This window comes from Pteropus alecto, unplaced genomic scaffold, assembly GCF_000325575.1.
Source record: "Pteropus alecto unplaced genomic scaffold, ASM32557v1 scaffold659, whole genome shotgun sequence".
Lineage (NCBI taxonomy): Eukaryota > Metazoa > Chordata > Mammalia > Chiroptera > Pteropodidae > Pteropus > Pteropus alecto.
Window position 1 is genome coordinate 974,002 of NW_006442482.1, and position 23,652 is coordinate 997,653.

At 39.7% G+C, this 23,652-nt stretch overlaps 1 protein-coding gene across 1 annotated transcript in view; it reads right to left on the bottom strand.

Moving 5' to 3' along the window:
* Positions 1-23,652, bottom strand: part of POLA1 (DNA polymerase alpha 1, catalytic subunit) — a 282,451-nt gene that overhangs the window by 96,840 nt on the left and 161,959 nt on the right. Inside the window, exon 36 of the mRNA XM_006920960.3 lies at positions 4,439-4,555. Within this exon, the coding sequence (XP_006921022.1) occupies positions 4,439-4,555 (117 nt within the window). The remainder of the gene's footprint in view (positions 1-4,438; positions 4,556-23,652) is intronic.

The following is a 23,652-nucleotide window of genomic DNA, read 5'->3' on the forward strand; positions in this document are numbered from 1 at the left end:
ACATCTAAAACCCATCTTTCTTCTCATAACTCTGGCACCATGAGCCAGAAGAAGAGCCAGCTTTCGTACTCCAAGTCAATTCTGGAAAGTAGTCAAGCCAACTGCAACTTAGGACTAATTGAGTAGATTTATCTGTGAGAGGATGAGACTGGCACAGTAAGAGGCAAGTGCTGTACTACCAGATTTGAACAATGTACTTTAAGTCCCCACTAGTCAAGCATTAGAAAAGCGTGGTGTTTTTGCCCAAACGGATATTTACAAATGCCTATTTTTGCCCAAAGATACCAATTTTATATAAGCTAAGAAATGTTAAACTAGCTTTATAAATAAGAAGATGTCCCGTTCATTGATATGTTCCTAGCAGCTAGCAAAGTGCCTAAGATACGGGTGTTCAATAAATAATGCTTACATGAGCACTATATGATTGAGACACAGCATCCCAGAACTTATGAATCATCTAAGCAGAACTCTGCAAAATTAACACCTTGGAAAAAACCCTATGGTGATTATAATGGCCCTGTCCACACACCACTGATTCTGGAACTTCTTTGGAATCACAGCGGGTCCCTGAATAATGTTGTTTTGTTACAACATCGATGAGTTTCCGTAGGACCCTAATTCTTCTTTTTATTAACCTATGGTAAAACTGGTTTTGTTACATGCTTTGCTTAAAGCTGCAGAGCCTACTGGCGATGTTAAGTGAGGACTTGCTGTATCTCTGGAAAGATGCAGCTTTTTCCTCCTACTAGGAAAGCCTAGGAACCTCATAAATATAATTAAGAAATTCCCCACTCATCACCAGCAACCCCAAGTGGACTGCAGAAGAATGGGCTCAGCCCCACTGTCAAGGTCCCTGTGAGGAGCAGCTAATAAGGGCAGTATCACCAACCAGGATGCTGTGAACCTCCGGTTATTCCAGAGGGTCATGTTCTGAGCAGCAATATGACCTGAGGAACTAAGCTATGAAAGCTTCTCTCTCGAAAGAGTAGCTGATAACCTTGATTAAATGCCTGCCCACAATGCCACCATTTTGAGGACAAGGATGTGAAGGGGGAAAAAAAATTATTTCAAAATGCCTGTGTTGGTTCGTTCATTTAAAAAAGGATAATAAATGATCAAAGATAACCTGATGCATTAAGCCACTACCAGTCACATCGTCGGTGTTTACTGGAAGGTTACGGATCTACTAGCTATACGTTTTCCTTTTCCTTTCTCTCACCAAGAAGGCAATCATAAAACTGGCTGACTTTCTAAGAAGTAATTCAATTTTCATTGAACTTCACTTGATGAGGTAGATGTTAAAGGCTCAAAGGCAGCATGGATTCTTGAAGCAAGGTAATTCCCCTGGAGCCTACAACTGGATTGATGAGTCACACTAAACAGATACACTTTTGTTCTCTTTCTGCACCTGCTGATGCAAGTCCTGCGATTAGACTGACGTAAAAAAAAATTTGCTATGACAGCTAATTCTCGCTTTGAGCTCTGTATGTTTAAAAAAATCTACATTCTACTCTGTTAATTATCAATGATCTACAAAATCAGATCTACAAGGGACATTTACATGTATCAAATTAGTTAAACGTAATGAATAATAATGTCCGAATGCTGCAAAGGTGCTGATAAAACTGGTCCACTCGTCAACTACTGGTTACAGTGTAAGTTGGGATAACCCATTAAGAAAGCAATTTGGTATGAATCATGACCATATTGTATTTATGCACTTTGAGGTGTATTGTCGGTAAGACTTTATTCTAAAGAAGTATTTCAAGTAACAAAAAAAGAATTTAAGCGAGAAAATACTCATCACGGTTTTCCAGTAAAGAGATAGTAAAAGCCTAAAATGCCCAACGAGAGGATAGTTAAATTTGCATTTAAAACTTTTGCTACTGAAAATTAAGTAGCAACTTAGATAGATGCTTGACAAAAAATAAGCACTGTGACTGAAACCATGTAAAACATACAAACGGCTATGCGAAAGAAAAAGGGAAGACACGACAATGGCGGTGGTAACTGTTTGCAGTTTCTGACTTCTTGCTAAATTCTGTGATGATATGTTATCTTAAATATTTTCCTAAAACTAGCCTGTGTATCAAGCCTTTTCTGTGGAAAGATCTGAAGTCAAAACTTATAGAACACTGCCTCTGTGTTTAAAAAAAAAAAAAAAGTAAAGAATTAATGGGTTTCCTATTCTCTCTTCTCACCAAAATCCTTACAAATCCTCAGGCCAGATCGATTTGGAAAAGTGAGGCACACTACAGTCCTGTTTGGTGAGGCGGACTGCACGTTATCATTGTGCGGGTTCTGGGACAATCTGCAGTAAGCCTGTTTGACTTTGGCTAGCCTGAGTTTGCTCGATGCACTCGATCACGAAACCCTCTTTAGACGGAAGACCTTCAAGCAGTCCTCTCCCCGCAGTTTGCGAAATGGTGCTTGGGCTGATGATGCTCAAAGGAGGCAACAGAGGGAAGGCAACTAAATTATCAGGGAGATGTTTCCAGACTGTGTGCTCCCCAGCTGGGAGGCACTAATGACAGTCTGCTGTATCCCTCAGGTGTATGTATTACGGTAGAGAAAAAGCTCGCGAACTACTGATCTATGCTGCTACTTAGAAATAATGAACTCCTATATAAAAAAATAAACCTTTAGAGTATTGGTTTGGGAGGCTTTCTGGCCTTTACAAAAGGGGTTCTTATCTGGTCCAAAGATAACAGCAATTTTTACAAGGGAATGGTATCTCTTTTCTGTAATTATGAAGTGGTAGCCGAAGAAATCTGAGTAACCCATATGAGAACTAGTCAGTTTTCTTTTTTAGATATAAATATAGTATTGTTCATGACGTGAAAAAAGTAAAGCATATCTTTTTGAAGTCTGGATATTTTTTTTAAATGGGGGGTGGGGGTGGGTAGTAAGGTGTCACCACAGAGCAAATACCAAGTATCTACTTTGCAAAGCTAAGGAATGGGCAAGCGAAGACCCTCGGCCCCTTCTACACAGCTCTTTAGCGTCATGTGACCGTTACCTCTGGTCGAAGTGTAGCTTTCATGCAGACTTGGCAAAGAGGTCCATTTCGGGAGAACTGAAGTGGGAGGTGCCGAGTTCGATTTCTACATGTTGGCTCCTCACAAATCAACCAGCCCTGGAGATGAGAAAGAGAACACTTCAGTCCTCTCGCCACCCTCAATACAAATAAAGACCGCTTTCGTTATCGAGATAGACTCAGTTCATCCGCACCTTCTTTAGAGATTCTGAAATAGCTACATACCTTTATTTCCTGATATGTTAATTTGACCTATGCCGCAAACTTACAAGTTAGGCAACTCATCAAGTTAAAAAAAAATAATGAAAGATTACATGAGATATTACTCTGTTTTCTCAAAATACCACCCCACCCTGCATACCGAAAACAAAACCAAACAAAACCCTCAATAAGAACTTATATGATTACACACACAGTCTAAACCGAGAGGTTTTAGTACAGGCTGTTACCAAAGTAAAGAGTACACCATGTAGAAATGAATGAATTTCTCAACAGCTGAGCAGCTATTGGTTGGTTAATTGCTGCGATCAGTTTCTTTCTCTATGAAATACGCACAATAGTACTTGCTTTGCAGGGCTGTGGTAGGGAGGTAATATGTTTAGAGTGCTTAGAACTATACTCGGCATAAGACAGACACATATAAATGTAAGCAACTTTGTCATGTAAAATTAAAACATTCTTTTACACATTTTCTATGGAGGCATAAAACTGGCTGCCATGCTCTGAAGGACAATGTCAACTGACCACCCTTTTCCAGTGGTTTCAAATAGCCACTGTCCATTCCTCTGGCCTTTAGAACGGGGATCCCCAACTCCCGGTCCATGGCCTGTTAGGAACAGGGCCTGACGGCAGGAGGTGAGCCGTGGGTGAGCAAGTGAAGCTTCATGTGTGTTTGCAGCCGCTCCCCAGCGCTGGCATCACCGCCTCAGCTCCACCTCAGATCATCAGATGTTAGATTCTCATAGGAGCACCGGTCCCTGGTGCCAAAAAGGTTGGGGACCACTGCTTTAGAAGCCTCTTTGCACTCTGCTCCTTCGGCTACTCTCCCTTGCTGCTCTTGTGTGAATTTTCTCATAGAGGCGTGATAACAATATGCCTGTTATCTCAAATCAGTGTTATGTTTGTTATAAAACAAATCTGTTAAACGAGGAAGATAAGACTTCATGAATGGGGTTGAGCAAAGCTCAGGTGTTCGTATGAAGGCGCCAGGCTCTGAGCGCGTTAGTGCTACGTGTATTAGGCATAATAAGCGCAAAGCAAACCAGGGGGAAGCACTGGGGTATAAAGGTGAACAAGGCAAGTTCCCCTGTTTCCTGGCATCTACTTTGCAAAGCTAAGGAATGGGCAAGCGAAGACCCTCGGCCCCTTCTACACAGCTCTTTAGCGTCATGTGACCGTTACCTCTGGTCGAAGTGTAGCTTTCATGCAGACTTGGCAAAGAGGTCCATTTCGGGAGAACTGAAGTGGGAGGTGCCGAGTTCGATTTCTACATGTTGGCTCCTCACAAATCAACCAGCCCTGGAGATGAGAAAGAGAACACTTCAGTCCTCTCGCCACCCTCAATACAAATAAAGACCGCTTTCGTTATCGAGATAGACTCAGTTCATCCGCACCTTCTTTAGAGATTCTGAAATAGCTACATACCTTTATTTCCTGATATGTTAATTTGACCTATGCCGCAAACTTACAAGTTAGGCAACTCATCAAGTTAAAAAAAAATAATGAAAGATTACATGAGATATTACTCTGTTTTCTCAAAATACCACCCCACCCTGCATACCGAAAACAAAACCAAACAAAACCCTCAATAAGAACTTATATGATTACACACACAGTCTAAACCGAGAGGTTTTAGTACAGGCTGTTACCAAAGTAAAGAGTACACCATGTAGAAATGAATGAATTTCTCAACAGCTGAGCAGCTATTGGTTGGTTAATTGCTGCGATCAGTTTCTTTCTCTATGAAATACGCACAATAGTACTTGCTTTGCAGGGCTGTGGTAGGGAGGTAATATGTTTAGAGTGCTTAGAACTATACTCGGCATAAGACAGACACATATAAATGTAAGCAACTTTGTCATGTAAAATTAAAACATTCTTTTACACATTTTCTATGGAGGCATAAAACTGGCTGCCATGCTCTGAAGGACAATGTCAACTGACCACCCTTTTCCAGTGGTTTCAAATAGCCACTGTCCATTCCTCTGGCCTTTAGAACGGGGATCCCCAACTCCCGGTCCATGGCCTGTTAGGAACAGGGCCTGACGGCAGGAGGGGTGAGCCGTGTGAGCAAGTGAAGCTTCATGTGTGTTTGCAGCCGCTCCCCAGCGCTGGCATCACCGCCTCAGCTCCACCTCAGATCATCAGATGTTAGATTCTCATAGGAGCACCGGTCCCTGGTGCCAAAAAGGTTGGGGACCACTGCTTTAGAAGCCTCTTTGCACTCTGCTCCTTCGGCTACTCTCCCTTGCTGCTCTTGTGTGAATTTTCTCATAGAGGCGTGATAACAATATGCCTGTTATCTCAAATCAGTGTTATGTTTGTTATAAAACAAATCTGTTAAACGAGGAAGATAAGACTTCATGAATGGGGTTGAGCAAAGCTCAGGTGTTCGTATGAAGGCGCCAGGCTCTGAGCGCGTTAGTGCTACGTGTATTAGGCATAATAAGCGCAAAGCAAACCAGGGGGAAGCACTGGGGTATAAAGGTGAACAAGGCAAGTTCCCCTGTTTCCTGGCGTTCCCACTCAGGGAGCCACAAACAGGGACTAGACTGTCTTTGTGTCTACGGGCATTTGGAGAGGCGGAACTTCTAGACTGGTCTTGAAGAGTAAGTCGAGAGGTTTGGTAGGTAGAGAAGGCAGGGGAGACAACTCAGGCAGACAGAACAACAATGGGCAAAAGAATGCAGGCCAGAGAGCGCTAGGTAAGAAATGATTAAGAAGGGATGAAGGACATGTTTCCGTTCCGTTTCTAGACTGAGCAACCTGTTGGTCTTTTCTCCCTAAAGAGCAGTATATGTACAATTGTTGCTTAGTTACGTTGGGGACCTTCGTCTGCCACCTCAACGTGGCCACGTGGCGTTAATCCAAAACTGCGGGATGTCCCCACTCACTGCTGTGCGGAGTGACCTCATTCCTCAGAATAGGCTCTTCTTGGAAGCAGCTACAACCAAATTCAAGGGAAAGCACCCAAACTCAGTTCTTCCAGACCCACTTATGACTTTCGCACCCAGAGAAAGTACACTGTAGAATTTCTGACCAGAAGAAAATATGCTCTCTTTAAAGAATATAAAATGCGTCTAGTCAGTGCAGTCACGGTAAGCTTCACTTCCACCTTCGGTCAATAGGCTGAACTATTTCAATATTTAATTTGAACTTTTCAGGGACAGGGTTCTCAAGGAGTCCTTATGAAATCTTTAATATATGCCCAGAATTATATTAAACATTGCGGGGACTAGGTAAAGGCTCCCCCCTCCAAGCACAGAGTTTCAGGAAATTACAATCTAAATGGGAAAACAAGGTCCACACACACAGAGACTAAAAGCGAGGCAGTATGGTTTGGCTTTGAGAACCAAGTTGTATGGTGCCAACTATAAGTGCTCAACGACACAGAGAAGGGATGGAGTCACGTGGATCCTACCTCTCTCAGACAAAGAACCACTACCACAGCAAAAGACCACGAACTAGAATAAAGAATCGGTGGTGCTGAGTCACCGGCAACTGTTTGTTCCAATTGCTAGGGCCTATTACCATTTTCTTGATTTAAGGACACATTTTTATTCACATTTTAACATTTCTGAAACTCAGATGCATTTACAATCGACATGTACATTTAATGACATATTTATGTTTCCTTCAAAAAAGCTGTTAAGAGTGCAGCTCACAATCGATGGCCCCTCGGAAGTAAAGAAACAAGATACTTTGCTTTAGCCTGTTCTAGGCATAGGGGATACTGAGGGGGACAGTGGAGCAGACAGCAGCAGAGGGCATTCAATTGTAAATGCAGCCTATAAATATTAAAGGTGAGACTAGTTATTTCTGGAAGCAACCATTTAGGCATATTAATAAAGGCAACAGTAGAATTCAAGCAACCCACGTGTGAAAAGTACAGGACGAGATGACATATTCATTTGGGCCTGTTACATTATATATGCTATCTGAGGCTTTACACGCTTTGGAATATGTATCAGTTAACACTGCCAACCACGGTTATAATTATTCATTTCTAAACATAATTTTAAAAAGCAAGCAGACAGGTAACAACTATCGTGTTTTGAGACAATACGTTATTAAGCACTAAAATACAACCTGAAAGTTAAAACTATATATTTTTTTATTTTTAAAATATGATGCTCAATAAACTGAAGTTCTTTTCAGATGTTGTCGAAACTTGATTTCATCAATTTTCTACAACTTCATGACTCACACTAGGTGAGCTGCCAGCCAGGGAGATGCTAAATTGTCACCTCACCTGTTTCTAAAGCAAATATCTAACTCTATCTCTGACAGAGTTACTAACTAAATGTCCTTTCAAATCATATAGAAAACAGATAATATAATTTGTCTAGACTTCCTACCAGTTATAATTAACATTAAAGAGGTCTTTTCTTCTTTGTCACCTCTCTATTCAGTACTTATTTGGGTTTGTTTGTACTTACTATCTGTTAATCTCCCTTTACAAATGACAACAATAACTAGTGTTATTATGCATGGAAATTAAACATGCTGATAACTGTGTGAAGGGAACTGGGGCTGAAAAAGATATTAGAAGCCTGTAACTCTTTATGCCTCTTGTTTTATTTTGATAATTAAGCTTCTGGTTATGGTGTATTTTAAACAAAACTCTTCTATGGGGGAAACAGACCCTAATCATATTCAATATATGCTTTGCTTCCATCCGATTTTGTTAGTACATTTTGGTTAACCCTTTGTTCCCCAACAAATAACTGACTGTGCTAAATCTACCTTTCAAAGAACATTCGTACTGTTAAAAATAAATATGCCAGGTCTTGGAAAATATTCCACGATGGGGTAAATCTTATACTGCAAGATCTCGCACTGAATTTTATTTCTCATGGGTGATAAAAACAAAGCAAATGAAAACGCTAGCATTGTACCCATTCACTTTGAATTATCATTCATAAGGACAAAACTAGTTTTCATTTCCCATGTTGGGAAATAATGTCCGGCCCAAAGTTACGTGGCCAAGTCAATATAAGAAAAAAATTAATGAAGTGTAGTTCTTTGGAGGTCTGATCTATGAAAAGGTTTGGGTTTTAATAAAAACCTCCAGAACCACTCTAAGAATGTCTACCATCCAAATATGTCATTTTATTATGCAATGCTACACCTAAATGCCAAATTGCCATAACCAACAGACATAAGGTCATCAAGGTTTCAGATGGCTACCATAACCATGTTTATAAGCAGAGGGTTCAAAAGAGGTGAAGCCAGCCCATCCAACAGCAAAACAAACCTTTTCAAAAACATGCAAAGATCTATCTATCACCTGTTGTTTTAATCTCAGCGTCAATAATTCCTTGCAATCATTGTGTACAAAGCTGTGTTAAATGCTGATTGGTTCTGATTGGTAAATTATATTTCTGAGGCCTCAACTAAAATGGTTTCTGTCTGCACATGCTAAAAAGAGATCGATTTCCACATGTATGTAACTGAGGCGTTCCTGGTAGTTGCCCCTTAAACACGAACTGTTATTAATTGTGTACATTTGTATTTTTAGAAAGCTGCATGCACAGAAATCATCCAGACCTGGAAATGAGGTGCATAGGACGCACTCAAAAAAATATCTTTTGAACACAGTAGCCCCCCTTTATCCACGGTTTTGCTTTCCGTAGTTTGTTACCTGCGATCAACTGCAGTCTGAAAATGTTAAATGGAAAGTTCCTGAAATAAACAATGCACAAGTTTTAAATTACATGCTGTTCGGAGTAACATGATGAAATCTTGCACAGTCCTGCTGCATCCTGCCCAGGACGTGAATCATCCCTCCGTCCAGCATCTGTGGCTTGTAGAAGCTCTCCGCCCGTCAGTCAGTCGCTTAGTAGCCACCTCGGTTATCCGATGACTGCTGCAGTTTTGCAGTGCTTCTGTTCGAGTCACCCTTACTTTACTTAATAATGCCACATTCATAAAACTTTTATTACAATATATTGTTATAAATGTTCCATTTTATTATTAGTTACTGTTGTTAATCTCTTACGGTGCCTAACTGATAAATTAAACTTTATCACAGGTATGTACGTATAAGAAAAAACATAGCATAATAGGGTTTGGTACCATCTACAATTTCAGGTATCACTTGGAGTCTTGGAATATGTCCCCCATGGATAAGGGGGGACTCCTGTAAATGAATGAATACAAATGATAAAATAAAAGCACACAGGAGCAAATTTATGGAAGATCATAAGAAAAGGCTCTAAAACTTGCAGGAGAAACAAAAATTCACAGTACTTGTCATACACTTGAATCAAATATGTGGTGGGTCCGTCGTCTTCCATTTCCAGTCAGTCACCAAGTCTGTCCACTGGCCTTATCGCCAACCTCACCAAAGCCCAGGCCTCGGAGTCGATCTACTGCAACAGCCCCCGACCTGGTTTCCCTGACTCCATTCTCCCCCACATCCGATGCAAAGACTGGCCAGGTGTAGCTTTCCGAGGCCTCTCCACTCCCATCCCCCAACTATACGCCTTCCATAGAGGATTAAGAACGCATGCTTTTGTCTGGCTTTCCAGTCTTTACAGCCTCATCCCATTCTTCCTTTCTCATCATTTTCTTTCACAAACTCTTTGCCCCATCAGATTGATTTTCTCACTCTGCTCACCGTATTTTGCCTATCGCCACCTCCTCGTCTTCGCTCATGCTGTAGAACCTCTGACTAAAACGCCCACTTCTTGAGCATCACTTCCATTCCTCTCCTGTGAAATTTTCCCACCCCCAGGGACTTCTCCCTGTATCCCAGCTGCCACTGAGCACACACTGCTTTGCACCGTCCCTGAACCATCTTATTTTACCTCCCTAACCGGATGGTCAGGACCCCAGGGTCAACCTGCTTTGGAACTGGTAGTCTCCTCCCCAGTCTCTAGCACAAAGGTCCCACACTCAATAAAGAAAACAGAATTGAGGTTATGAAAAAACACACTCGAGTGTGGTTTCTTCTCTCCCTATTAATGGGTAATTTTCTATAAGTCACCGGACTTCTCTCTGAGCCTCAGTCTCCTCGTCTATAAAACAAGAAGTGGAAGTAATAGCATCTATCCAGTTAGAGCTATTAAAAGGATCAAATAAGAAAGTCCACACAAAGTTTAGTAAATGTAAAATATGATTATCCTACGTGTACCTCTAGTACTGGGGAACACCAGTGATGGGCTACAGGTGAGAATGCACTATTAAAAATATACTGCTCAAACCCAGAAAGAGCCTGGTCCGTTTCTACCTGGTGTTAATCCCCAAATGGAGAATCACGATGATGAATAACAGGTAAGAATAGGTGGCGGCGCATCTAAATTTGATTACAAAATAATACAACTATGTAGTTAATATAAATGAAACATCCATGTTTTTCCTGATTTTAAAAAAAAAAAAAACTATACTGGATTTGAAGTTACAGATGGCAGAATAGACAGTGAGGGAAGAGGAGGTGGTCTCTGCTTTATTTGGGGATTCACGGAGATTTTCAAGAGACAACACAACGCAGTAATGCAGTGACGTATGATTGAGTTTAAATTGTAATGGCTCTCCAGGAGTGTGGTGACAGGGTCGCAGGGCCTGGTCTGCTAGCATACGTGCTCTTACAGAGTTCATCGTATCATTACTATTATTCTATAATGGCTTTAACTAATGGCTCCTCTCCCCAAACTAGATGTACTTTGAGAACACCAGACGCCCTTTTCACGTCAAACCATTTACAAATGTTCTGAGGTTCCCTTGCAAGTCACAGTTTTCTGTCACAGAATTATCCCCAGCATAAAATGGGTCTTCTTATAGATAGTGCACAGTGCACAGTATGGGCCCGCAGCTGCCTTTGAAGAATGACATGTTGTGATTTCGGATTTCCAGAAATATCAAAAAACAAATTGCTTTCTGACCCACATTTGCACCCAAAACTGGGAGAAATTTTTCCTAAGATCTCCAGGGGAGTTTTAACAAGAACATAATTTTACTTTTAAAGTTAAATCTTCCACACTGCAGCATGCTGGCATGTCAAAGAGTGATTATTAAGTCTCAGAGAGGTGCCAGGGTAGGAGATGAAAGAGCAAGTCAGGAAAAATACATAAACTATTCACCAAAGTTAATACGAAAATATTTTTAACAAAATTATAAAAAAAAAAAAAAATGTGGAAAGTGCCCTGTCGGTCAATGTAAGAATTTTAAATATTATTAAAATTGATTTTTAAAGTAACAGTGCACAGTATGGGCCCGCAGCTGCCTTTGAAGAATGACATGTTGTGATTTCGGATTTCCAGAAATATCAAAAAACAAATTGCTTTCTGACCCACATTTGCACCCAAAACTGGGAGAAATTTTTCCTAAGATCTCCAGGGGAGTTTTAACAAGAACATAATTTTACTTTTAAAGTTAAATCTTCCACACTGCAGCATGCTGGCATGTCAAAGAGTGATTATTAAGTCTCAGAGAGGTGCCAGGGTAGGAGATGAAAGAGCAAGTCAGGAAAAATACATAAACTATTCACCAAAGTTAATACGAAAATATTTTTAACAAAATTATAAAAAAAAAAAAAAATGTGGAAAGTGCCCTGTCGGTCAATGTAAGAATTTTAAATATTATTAAAATTGATTTTTAAAGTAAGAAATCTCTTTAAATGAACAGTCACATGTCATTTCATCCAAGTTATTTGAAACTTATTGATCTTATCATTTGTGCAAGGACCAGACTCTGCCATCAGTTTGCTGAAAGGATAATGGAGCACTCCCAAACTGTTATGATAGGTTAGATGCAAACAGTGGTCCTCATTTAAACACATAGAACAGCACTACAAGTGGACAAATTCCAACCTCGGCAATTGTGTATTACGTGATAAATTAGCAAGTTGCTCTGCTCTGCCTCACATCAAATCCATAGCCTTGTTATTTTAATTTACAATCAGAGGTTGAGTATCAGAAGATGTACCTGAGGGACATTAAAGAGCCCCATGCAAGCCATCTTCTGCTATACTGTGAGAAGAGAAAGCCAACAATTACCAGCAATTTTATTTTACCACTGTAGGACAATACTAGAACAGTTAAAATTGTCTCCATGTAAGCAACTGGGGGAAATATACTTAAAATGACTTCGTATGGAAAATTACGTTGGGGCAGGGGGAGTTCAATGGCGAACATGTATCTTTCTGTATGGGCAGCTAAAAATCTCTTAGTATATTCAAGCCTATTCTATAAAATACTCTCCCTATTCATCCAACTCAAAAGCAAGCTACATTCTTAGGCTATAATAGGTCACAACTAAGTACACAGTACCTTGCTTCAGGAATAATTTTGCTTTGTCTGTCAACTGTCAACAAAGCACAAAGAGCTCATGCAACCCAGCCATGTACTGTGGATGTTAGAGCTCTAACAAAATACAAATAATAAGAATACAAGATTTGTGAGCTGCCCTGCTTTCACTTTATAGGAGAAACTGAAAGCATTTTCCTCTCCACATTCCATTAATCTCTATTGTATTACAAATCTTTTTATAAAAGTCTTTTTTTCCTATGTGAAGCTACAAGTGACTTGGGGATGTAATATTCCAACCGCGATGAATGTCCGACTTCCCAACATGAATGGTTATAAATAGATGTGCCAGTTAAGGCATATAGTCGTTTCAACAAGGAAAAGGAAGAAAGAATCAAATGGAATGAGATGGTAAAATGGCTACTCTGGTGCTTATATAAATATTTTAGTGACGAAGCCTCGAAGAAAAATTGTTCATTACTTCCACCACCGCTCCTGCCTTTTAAGTCTTCTCACTCTTGAAAATAGCATCACCTTCGCTATGCAGACATGCTAAAAAATAAACTTCAAAAGTAAACTCAAGGTTTAGTTTCATCGGTATGTACCCAGGAGGAAGAAAAAAAAAAAAAAAAAAAAAAGACTGGAAGGAAATACTCTAAAATGCCATCGCTGGTTACCTCTAGGTGGTTTTTTCTGTTTCTGTATTTTCTAAATTTTCCACAACAAGTGGATATTGTCTTTATAATGAGAAAACTTATTAATGAGGGAAGAGACCGTTTTGACAAGAGCTTTCAATATAATTGAAGCACTGATACCTCGGAAAAATATCTTGAGCTAGATTATGTATTTGGTTGTGACCAAGATGAATTTTCAGCGAACATATTTAAGAAAAAAAAAGGCATATAAAAAGTTTTTTCTTTAAAACATTTTATACTAGGTCAGAAATTTCAAAAATAGGTCAATTTAAGCACATAAGCAGTTCTCAAGTAGAAAGTGACATGTATTAGAGTAATTTATTAAATTAAGCCACTCACTGAAATCCACACAGCCTTCTATGGAATATGATTTGAACACTTTTCTTTACGATGCTGGATCTCTGAAAGTAGGTAATAAATCGGTTTTAAAGAAAGGTGCTTTGTTCCCCATGCCCCTTTCCTTGCTTTTATTCAGTGTACACATGGATCAGCTCATGTCCAGGGTAGGAATCAAATTTTTAAAAAATTCGAGCAGGAGGACATGCTAGAACCTTACTGCGAGCAGAGTCTCTTTTCTTTGCTCAAGTCCAGCTAAAAGTAATTTTTATTGTTTGTTTGCAGGCTAGAATTTATTGGTATGGTTTAATGTGCTATGCCTTTGGGTACCAAACAACAAATGTTAAAACTGAACTATATATGCAATTGCCTCAAAGGGTATCTTAAAATCAGAATGGAGTTCAAACCATCACCAGGCAATGTTTGTTCATTTAAGTTTAATTATTTTCTCCTTGAGAATGGTACTAATGAAACTGAATATCTTTCATGGTTTCGAAGGGCTGTTTGAATAGTCTGTAAACAGAACTAAGGGTAGACAAGAGATCTAGCTGAGCCAGGGGGTTGCTAGGTGATACAGAATGTAAACTCACAAACTTGTTAAGGTTTGCTTTGCTTTCATGCCACTTTCACACACTCTCAAAAGTTTTGAGAATTGATTTTTCAGGTGGCCATTAAAAAAAGAAGAGATGCCCCTCCCTCTGAAATTCATTCCCCCCAGATGCTCTGCCAGATTCAGAAGAGAAGAAATCCATCTGACCTTTGGCTGTAACCTGGGAGACTTTGGTTTTACATAAACATAGGATCATGTATTTTATGAATGCCTATAATTAAAAAAACAAATCCACGAAGGTGAATTTTTGAATTTCAAAAAGATGTTTCTAGTCTTTTCTTATTCAACTTGGAATAAAATTAAGATTTCCTTCCAGAAAAAAAAAAAATGTGATCACAGCTTAGAGGATCTGGGACACAAAAACCAAAACCCCATGGCAAATACCTTCACACAGATTATCTTGGTGACAAGCATTTCGGTTTAGCCACCCGCGACTCTCTCCTGGCCTACACCAACTCCGACTGCCTGTGAGGCTTCTCCCTTCCGCCCCCTCCCCCAAGCTCTTTTTTAAGTAGCTGATCAGAGATTGTCCAGTAAGAGCACTTTATTAGATCATCAGCCAGAGGGGTTCACAAGTACTGAGAGCAATGGGCTCAAATGCGGCACATCAGTTTAATAGACCAGGGGCTACTAGTAAACTGCACATACTGCTGAGAACTTTCCATGCACTGAACTCTTGAAAAAGCACCGTCTCTCCAGCTTAAATGCAGCTGCCTCTTTCAATGCCGCAAATGGGTAAATTTGACAAAAAAGCCACCATTAAGACTACATGAAAGGCTCAAGACAACATCCTTTCAATGCTTTGTACTTCAGTAATCAGATGTACTTACTCACCCCCTCCCCCAAACCCGATCAAGAACTATTTCTGAATGGTAGGAAATAATTCCACTTTGTACATCTTTTAGTTAATCAAGACTTTCTATTCAGCAATTTGACCTTTTGTTCAAAACAGGATTATCAGTTTTTTCGCCAGTTACCAAGGGCGACTCGCATGGTGAACATAATTGCAATAATTTGCAAAACACCATGGCAACCCACATTACAACTAGGTAAATACTGGGCTTTTGTGCTACATTGTTATTTTCAGAGATGCTGAAGTCAAAGAACGAATGACAAATGAACACAAAATTTATATTTGCTTTGTCTCAAAAGAGAAGAAAATTGATAACAAGAATTGGGGGGAAACCGACTACAGCTGTAATTTCTAACTTGATTAATTAGGATGGTAACAGTCCTTAACAGTATATTCAACAAACAGCCCTGACTTCGTCTCTCCACCCACCTCTCTCTATAGCACTACCACTGCCTCCCCCAACCCAGACAAATTTTTTCAGCTTGGAGAACAAACGTCCCCCATTTGCTCTTTTCTTCAACTTAATGGAATCCTTAATTGCAGAATATTGTTCTCCTGCTCTTCACGGCAGTGAAAACGAGAGAAAGGAGAGTGCCAGGGCAGACGGGGAGCTACAGTCATTTTCCCCCTGCCTCCTCTGGACACCCCAGGCCCAATGATGAGGCGGCATTTTTCTGGTCTCAGCAGCTGTGTCGTAGCAGACAATAAAGTAAAAACTATTTAGCTTTGCAGAAAAGCCACTTCTTTCCTCTTGGCAACACAAGGTAAGTCTACACGCCGAGATGAAGTTTCGTAATTTAAATGCCAGAGCATAAGATGAGAAAAGTAATGTTAATTTAAAAAAAATACATGTAACCACTATGCTGTACACCTGAAACTAATACAATATTGAATGTCAACTGCAATTGAAAAATAAAAATAGAAAAGGGAAAAATACAGTTTTTCTGTAAAAAAATTATTAGCTGTAGTTCTGGCCAAAAAGCTGTTGAAATGCATATGTTTGCTATTTGAGGAAGATGTTCAACAATATCACCAATCTGCTGAAAACCACTTTATACTCAGAGAGAGCCCAATTCACAAAACAGTCTAAAAATGTAAACTCAGTACTCAGAAATTAATACAAAAACCAAAATCGTATTTTCAGTAGAAAACCGCGGTCTCAAAAATAGTACTATGCTCTTTCCAATAATAACTGTGATATTAAAAAAGTTATGTCAGAATTGTTTTACTCAGGTATGAAAGGCAGGTTCTATTTTATAGTAAAGGAGCAGTTTTTTCTAAGAGGCACGAATTCTGTTCTACTGCCCAGCTTTTTGGAAATTCTCAAGATTGACTTTCCCATGTAAAATGTAATGTTTCAGGGGGAGAAAAAAAAACACACAGACAGAAAGGGCTTGCAGAAATTATACTGCCGAGATCTGGAAGAATAAGAAGCTCCAGATGCACAGTCAACACAGCCCAGCCTGCTTCCGTCCGATTGCTTTATAACAACGCAGAGCGAATGGAGTTTCTTCAGTGATCTGCATATTTCCGCTAACTTTTGAAAAATCAGATGAACCTGATACTATAATGGGTCCGTTCTTATTTTGTCAGGGCTCAAAACTCCCAGACAGATCTCGAAGAGTCAGCTTAGAGAAATCACAATACAACATTCTTCAGAACATGCCTCCGAAATTAGAGAGACTGTGATGTCTCCGGAGGAGTAGAAATCAAAATGTGACACATTAACTCCTTCTCAGTCAGTGCCAACCTCTTTACACTTGGAAAACATATTTTCTTTTCTGGCTTACTTCATTCCGAATTTACCATACCTGTATTAAGTATACTCTTATCAAAAGTCCAAATGTTGAAAAGGAAATGTGTCCTTTACTGCCAAATGATAACGGGCTGAATGAGCCTTCAGTACTTTTCGATCAAATAGACTTGAGAATAAATCATAAAGTGGGCATAGAACCCCCATGACACTTGGACTTTTTAAAGAAACTCTTATATATAAATGAAACATTTTGTAATCTATCTGAAATGACTTCACTTACAACATTTCACCAAGTATACTTGTTCCCTCCTGCCTCAACCTTTTGTGGCTTCTGTTCCACTGTTTTGTTATCTTTTCTCGCCCCCCCCCCTTTTAAAGCCAACTGGATAGGATGTTTCTTGACTTCTATTTGTGAACTGCAACATCCGACCCTCTGTAACGTCAATAAATTATCCAAACCCCCGAATCAGGAATGGCAAATATCTAGCAGGCGGACTGCACTTCATTTCCAACTCCACGCCCATGGCCCCATATAGGATGAGAGCTGGCACTTGACATGAAACGCACTCGCTGTCCCTGCCCCAATCCCTCCTGCTCTAGGATTCCCAGCTCTGGCTTCATGCTGGAATCACTGGGGGAATGTTCCAACACAGATTGCTGGGCACCACTCCAGAGTTTCTGAATCAATGGGTCTCAGGGTAGGGCCCGAGAATCTGCATCGCTAACAGGTTCTCGGGTGATACTGCTACTGGTCTGGGGACCACGTTTTGAGAATCACTGGTCTGACGTACAGAGTGGGCACTGAGATTTTAAAAAGCAAACCAAGTGATTCCGATGTGCGGCCACAGTTGAGATCCACTTCCATATTCTCCTCCTCCTGTCTTGTTCAGAGAAAACTACTGGTTGCTATCTTCTGAAGAACGAACTTTACAAACAGAATTGTTCTACACCAACTCTCTCTTGACTCTTTCTCATTCGATATTTACTCTTTCTTTAGATATTGTTGGAGCGGTTCTCTTTTACTCTTTCCAAGTTCTCCATGCAGCGTTAGAAGCAGCAAATCTTCAAACCTGACTTAATTCTATTAAAAGAACTGACCAGTTCCTAAATGGTTTACATCACGTATACGTATGCAGCTCAGTAACATTCTTCCTTTAAACGAACCAATAAGCAAAGAACGATAACAGCATAGTCCCTACAATATGAAGTACGCTTCTCTTAGGAGCACAGACTTGTACGAGTGAGTGCTGGGGGAAACAGTGTCTATGAAAGCACACACAACTACATTTTGGACTTTGACAATATGAAATAATGTATTTGAACTCTTAAATTTTAAAGTCTGAAGAGACGTTAGAGCTCTAATCTAATCTTTCCTATTCTGAGAAAAATGAAGCCCAGGGAAAAGTATATTTCTTGTGTACTGTCACAGCAATTAGCCGTAGGGTCACCGGGGTCTCTGAACTTCTAGTTCGGTACTCTTTATACTCTACACCTACTCTGCCTAATGCACAAGCCAATACCTGTGTGTGGTTGTTGAACACTTGGAACGTGGCTAGTGCAAATTGAGACGAGTTGTAAGTGTGAAATACACAGCAATTTCAAAGACTCAGTCCAAAGAATATAAAATATCTTACTGATATTTTTAATATCTATTATAGATCGAAATACTTTGGATATAATGGGTTAAGTAAAATTTCGATCAAATAACTTGAGAATAACTATCTCTCCCTTTGTTTTTAAAAATACAAATGGAAATGTATCATATATGGTTCTAAATCTTGCTTTTTTCCCTTAAAAGTAGAGAAAAATTATATCCTATCAGGATATAGAGATCTGCAATATTCTTTTTAATGGCTGCACAGAATTCTATTTCATGATTATAATAATTCAACGGATTCTCTTCTGATCAACAATTAGGTTGTTTTTCATCTCTTACTATTACTAGTAATGCTGCAGTGAATATCCTATACAGTACCTTTGACAGCATCTGCAAGTATTGTACATCTGGAAGGAGATACCCAAATTGGAATCGCTGAGCCATATAGCATGTTCATTTAAAAATTTGACAGCATCGCCAAATTGTGGTCCAAAGAAGGCATGCCAGTTTTCACACCCACCAAAGGGGTATATGAGTACTCCCTTCTCCACACCTTTGCCTACACTACCTATTTTCTAACTTAAGGACCTTTGTCATTCTGATAGGTGAAAATTGGTATTGATTTGGACTTTGTAACTTAAGAGTGAGCTTGGACATCTTTACCTGTTTATAAGCCATTTGCATTTCTTCACAAATTGCCTGTCCTTGTTCTTTATCCATTTTTCTACTAGGTTATGGTCTTTTTCTCCTTGATTTGCAAGAACACTTTATATGTGAAGTAAATTAGCCCTTTTTGCTACATGGGTTGCATATATTTTCCTCGGTTCACGATTTCTCTTTTAACTTTATGGTGTATGTGTGTGTATGTGTAATTTTACCCTGCAGAAATTTTTAGTTTTAGTTTTAAATTTGTCGTCAAATGTTTCATTATTTTAATAACTGGTAGGTCATCTTTGTGGAAACTTTCCTGTGAATTTTTTAAAAAATTCAGGAAACTTTAAACTTATAGATAAACCCAGAGAATAATCCAAAAATGTTGAACGGTCCTAGCCAAGAAATAGGACATACTTTTCCATTTATTCAACTCTTCTTTTAAGTCCTTCAGTAAAGTTTTCTTTACTGAAAAGTCCTTCATTTTAAAGTTTTCTTCATATATATACCCAGCACATCCATTAAGTTTATTTCTAGGAATTTAATCTTCTTACTTATTACTGCAAATTGTATTTAGTTCTTTCATTTTATTTTTTAACTGGTAGTCGTTGGTGTTGATCAAAGCTACTGATTTTTTAATATTAATTTTGCAACTAGTCACCTTATTTAAATTCTTTTCGTCTGGGACAGTTTTTTGGTTGACTTCATTGGGTTTTCCAGTTTTACAGGGATCTGTAAATAATAATTTCACTCTTCCCCTTCCAATTTTCAATATTTCTTTTTCTTGTCTAATTACAATAGCTAATACTTCCAAAACTTGGTATTTATCAACATTTTCAATGGGCTGCCTCTAGCATCGGATTTCCCAAGAATCTAGGGCTGTGGACCCAAGAACTAAGCCACCAAAGGATCTCTGCAACTGACGAAATGTAATTACATTAAAGTTATTACAGACCTTCAGTTCAAAATGCCAAAAATCAACTCTAGGGCTAAAATTAATTTAAGGCTATTAAATGGTTGACTAAATACAATAAATGGTTCCTTTTATATTGGGAGAATCAGTCCTACTGAAAGGGCCCTTCCCTAACATGGTCTTTCTGAATCGCTTGTCTTGGCTCTGCCTCTGAAACATACATGAGGCTGAAGAGATCTCGACTCTGGGGGCCTCGGTCTCTTCTTTCAAAAAGAAGGGTGTTGTAGCAGGCCAGATGGTTGTAAGGTCTGTTCTGGCACAAGAATCCTCTAACTCTAGGATGTAATTTTTAAAAACAATCATGAGGTTCCCCATAAGCCTACATGAGTTATCCATAACCGAGGTTAGGAAAATATTTCAGTGATGTTCCTATCACTGAAAGCACTTCCTCTTAATGAAACCTCATTACCCTACCATCATTAAGTTAGGAGTTCACATCAGTGCTGTTTTCATTCAACTGCTCCTGCCTGAGTAGTACGCCTCGGTGAATGTCTAGAGTAGTAGTTTCCAAAGTGTGGTCCCGGACCAGAAGCATCAGCATCACCTGGGACCATGTTAGAGATGTAAATTCTCAGGCCCCAGCACAGATCTAGAATCAGACACTCTGGAGGTGGCAGCTAGCAGTCCATATTTTAGCAAGTCCTCCACGGTGTGGCTATTATACGTGGGCATGTACAAATAAGGTTTAGTAAGTAAAAACCATGAAGCTAAATGGCACACTCTATCGAGTCGTAAAACATATAGAAGACAGGCTGAGGAAGAGTGCTAGAAGGCCAGAAAAAAGGCTGTTATGTTCAGCTGCTGATCCTGACATTTGCCCATTATGCTACCCCTCTCAGAGCCCCAAACAATTTATGCCCTCCTGACTACTTATATTACGCAGGATTTGCACATATATTCCCACGGGCCTATAATTTCTAAATTGGAAGAAGTATAATGAAAGAGTCCCTGAAGAAAACACCATCTACCTTAGCAGGTGTTTTCATGTGTAAATGAAACGGGTTCAAAAAAAGGTCTTTAGACTCAGCTCTCCTGGACTTGCTCCGAATCTTCTAACTAACCTCCCGAATCTATTTTCATGCCTCGCCCATCTGCAGCAAGCCTGACATGCCTCCCGTGGACGCTGAGTTGATCTCGGGCATGCCTGTCCATTCACTAGTCCACTGCCCTACTTCTGATTCCACTCTGGGGCTTAGGAGATGCTGATGGGAAAAGATTCTCTTTGGTTCCTTATCTGATGTTTTATATAATAAAACTAAAAAAATTTGACTTTGCTGCATAAGTACAGTCACTGAGTTTTCCTCCAGGAAAGCAGAAAATGGGGTTGGAGTAGGTCATTAATTCACTAAGAAGAGAGAAGTCTCTACCTAATCAACTCTCCTTCCCTGGGGACATGCTTAGAAGGCCTCATATATTAGAAGCCAGCAGAGAGATTGACATCTACACACTGGACTAAAAATTATCACTAAGGAAAGAAAGTCTCTTGTAATAGAATGGATTTTGTGAATTCTGCAGAGATGAGAGGTCTGCGACGCTACACTAACTGGCCGCAAACCTGACACAGCTACTGAACATAGAAGAGCCCCCTGTATCAAGGTGGTCAAACACCTGAGGCATTTTCTGTCCCAGTGGGAGGAGGAAGAGTCCCCACTCTACTGCTACATTTGCAATACCACCGGGACACTGAAGATCACAGAGGCCTGTGGGTCCAGGCACCTGGCGTGGGAACATAGCTATTCACATGTCTGGCAAACTCATGTGCCTAAGCAGAAAGGATTCGGCTTGGTCTAGGTCAGCTTCTGTTCCAGCTGCCTCTATTGGGAACATCATTACCAAAATAGCATTTGAAGTAACTTTTAAAGTGAAGATCTCCCAAGAGAATTGTATTTTTCACATATTCGTATGAATTAAATCTAATAATCAAATAACTAAATCGAACACTTACTAAGAGCAAACAACATGCTGCATCTGTATTTAAAACATAATTTGCACTGCATCTCTTCTCTTGGGGAATGGATATTTTTGCATGGGAGACCTGGAGTACAAGAGAGTGAGCATGACTTTAAGCGTCAGAGGTCGAAAGGTGCTAATACAAAAAATTAAGAATATTTTAAGGACGGAAGAAAGAGGAGAAGAGGTAGAAGAAAAGGAGACAGAAAAACCACCATGGGCCAGTCCCTCAGCCCCCAAGGGCTGCGATCCCATCATTCAGCTTTGAGCCCCTCCGGCCTAGCATAGTGTCTGACCCACTGCAGGAGCTGAAGACGTGTTTTTTTTTAATTTTAAACTGATGGAATTACATTCTATGATATCAAGATTAATTTGGATGGCTGAACATCCAGGCTCCCCTCAGGCTAGGTTACCTGTGAGTGTCCAAAAGCCCTTCCCTTGTAGGAGGCAGAGAAAGAACCCTTATGGCAAAATGGAAGCACGTTCGAGCTCTCCCCTCACCTCACTGCTTCAGGAGCCATGTCCCTGGGGCAGGGCCCTTCGCTCCTCTGGGAGCCCTTAGTGTGCCCTCCTTGGATTACTGCCAAGTAGCCCGTACCCTCCCTCTTTCATGGAGTGATACGAGAAGCATCGTGTGGGACCCGTGTCTTAAAACTGTAAGGCTTTCCAAACAAGTATAATTCTCATGAATATACACTCAGGTGTTCCTTCCCGATAATAAACAGCACAGTATTGGTGCACTTTGCCCTTGAAGGGATCTTTAAAATACTTCATCAGAATGCTGTACAGCCATTGCCTAGTGATGGATTACTTAGGGATTATGATGTGATCCTTTGATTTAGAAAATAGAAAAGAATTTGTCTACGTCCCTTCATAGCAGACAACTCAACGATGATTGCGTTAATTAAGTACTGAACAGACACCCAAAAGATATGTTTTGTTGATTGATGAAAAGATAAATATCAAGCGAAATTACATTTTTAGAAAGATTATTTTTAAAGTTAAAAAAAAATGTCCATTACCACTTTCTTATGAAGAACCAGGCTTCTCTGCTGGAAACAAGAGTTTTCGGAGAATTCGAAAATATCACTGGTTACTACTCTCTTGCCTCCCCTCAAGGCTTCTCAAAATATATGACTTTGGGAAGTAATGCCACATGTCACTTTTTTTTTAATCCTCAGGTGATTTTTAGTTCCACTGTACAATGAGCAGTCTATGAACTATTTGAGAAGAATGTAAGCCCTGTCTAAAAGCTCCGAAACAATCTGGAACATCGTCTATACTGAGAAATGAAAATATGAGAACACAACCACCTTCAAAAAACAACCAAAGCAACTCTCCCTGTTTTCCAAGAAGAGAAACTCGGCATTACTTAACCTTTTGCCTAACGTGGACAACCTTAAAAACACTGCGCTTAAGAATTTAGCTGACTAAAAGTTAAGCTTAAACTGGAACTGCCACAGAGAATGGCCATTATGTTCATAATTCAACATTGTGTTATTCAATGCAACCTAAGGGGAAGCTTTTGTAGCACACAAAATATGAACTACACATTTCTGAAAGGTCATGGAAACACTAGGAGATAAGAATGAAGTGAATTAGTGAAAATGAATTCAGTGCAGATTTGTACATTAGAAGTCAAAGTTAATACAGCTTCATACAAGGTACCATCTCCCAGAAATGGCAAGTTGTAGCATTAAAATAACTTGCTAAATATTTCATATAAC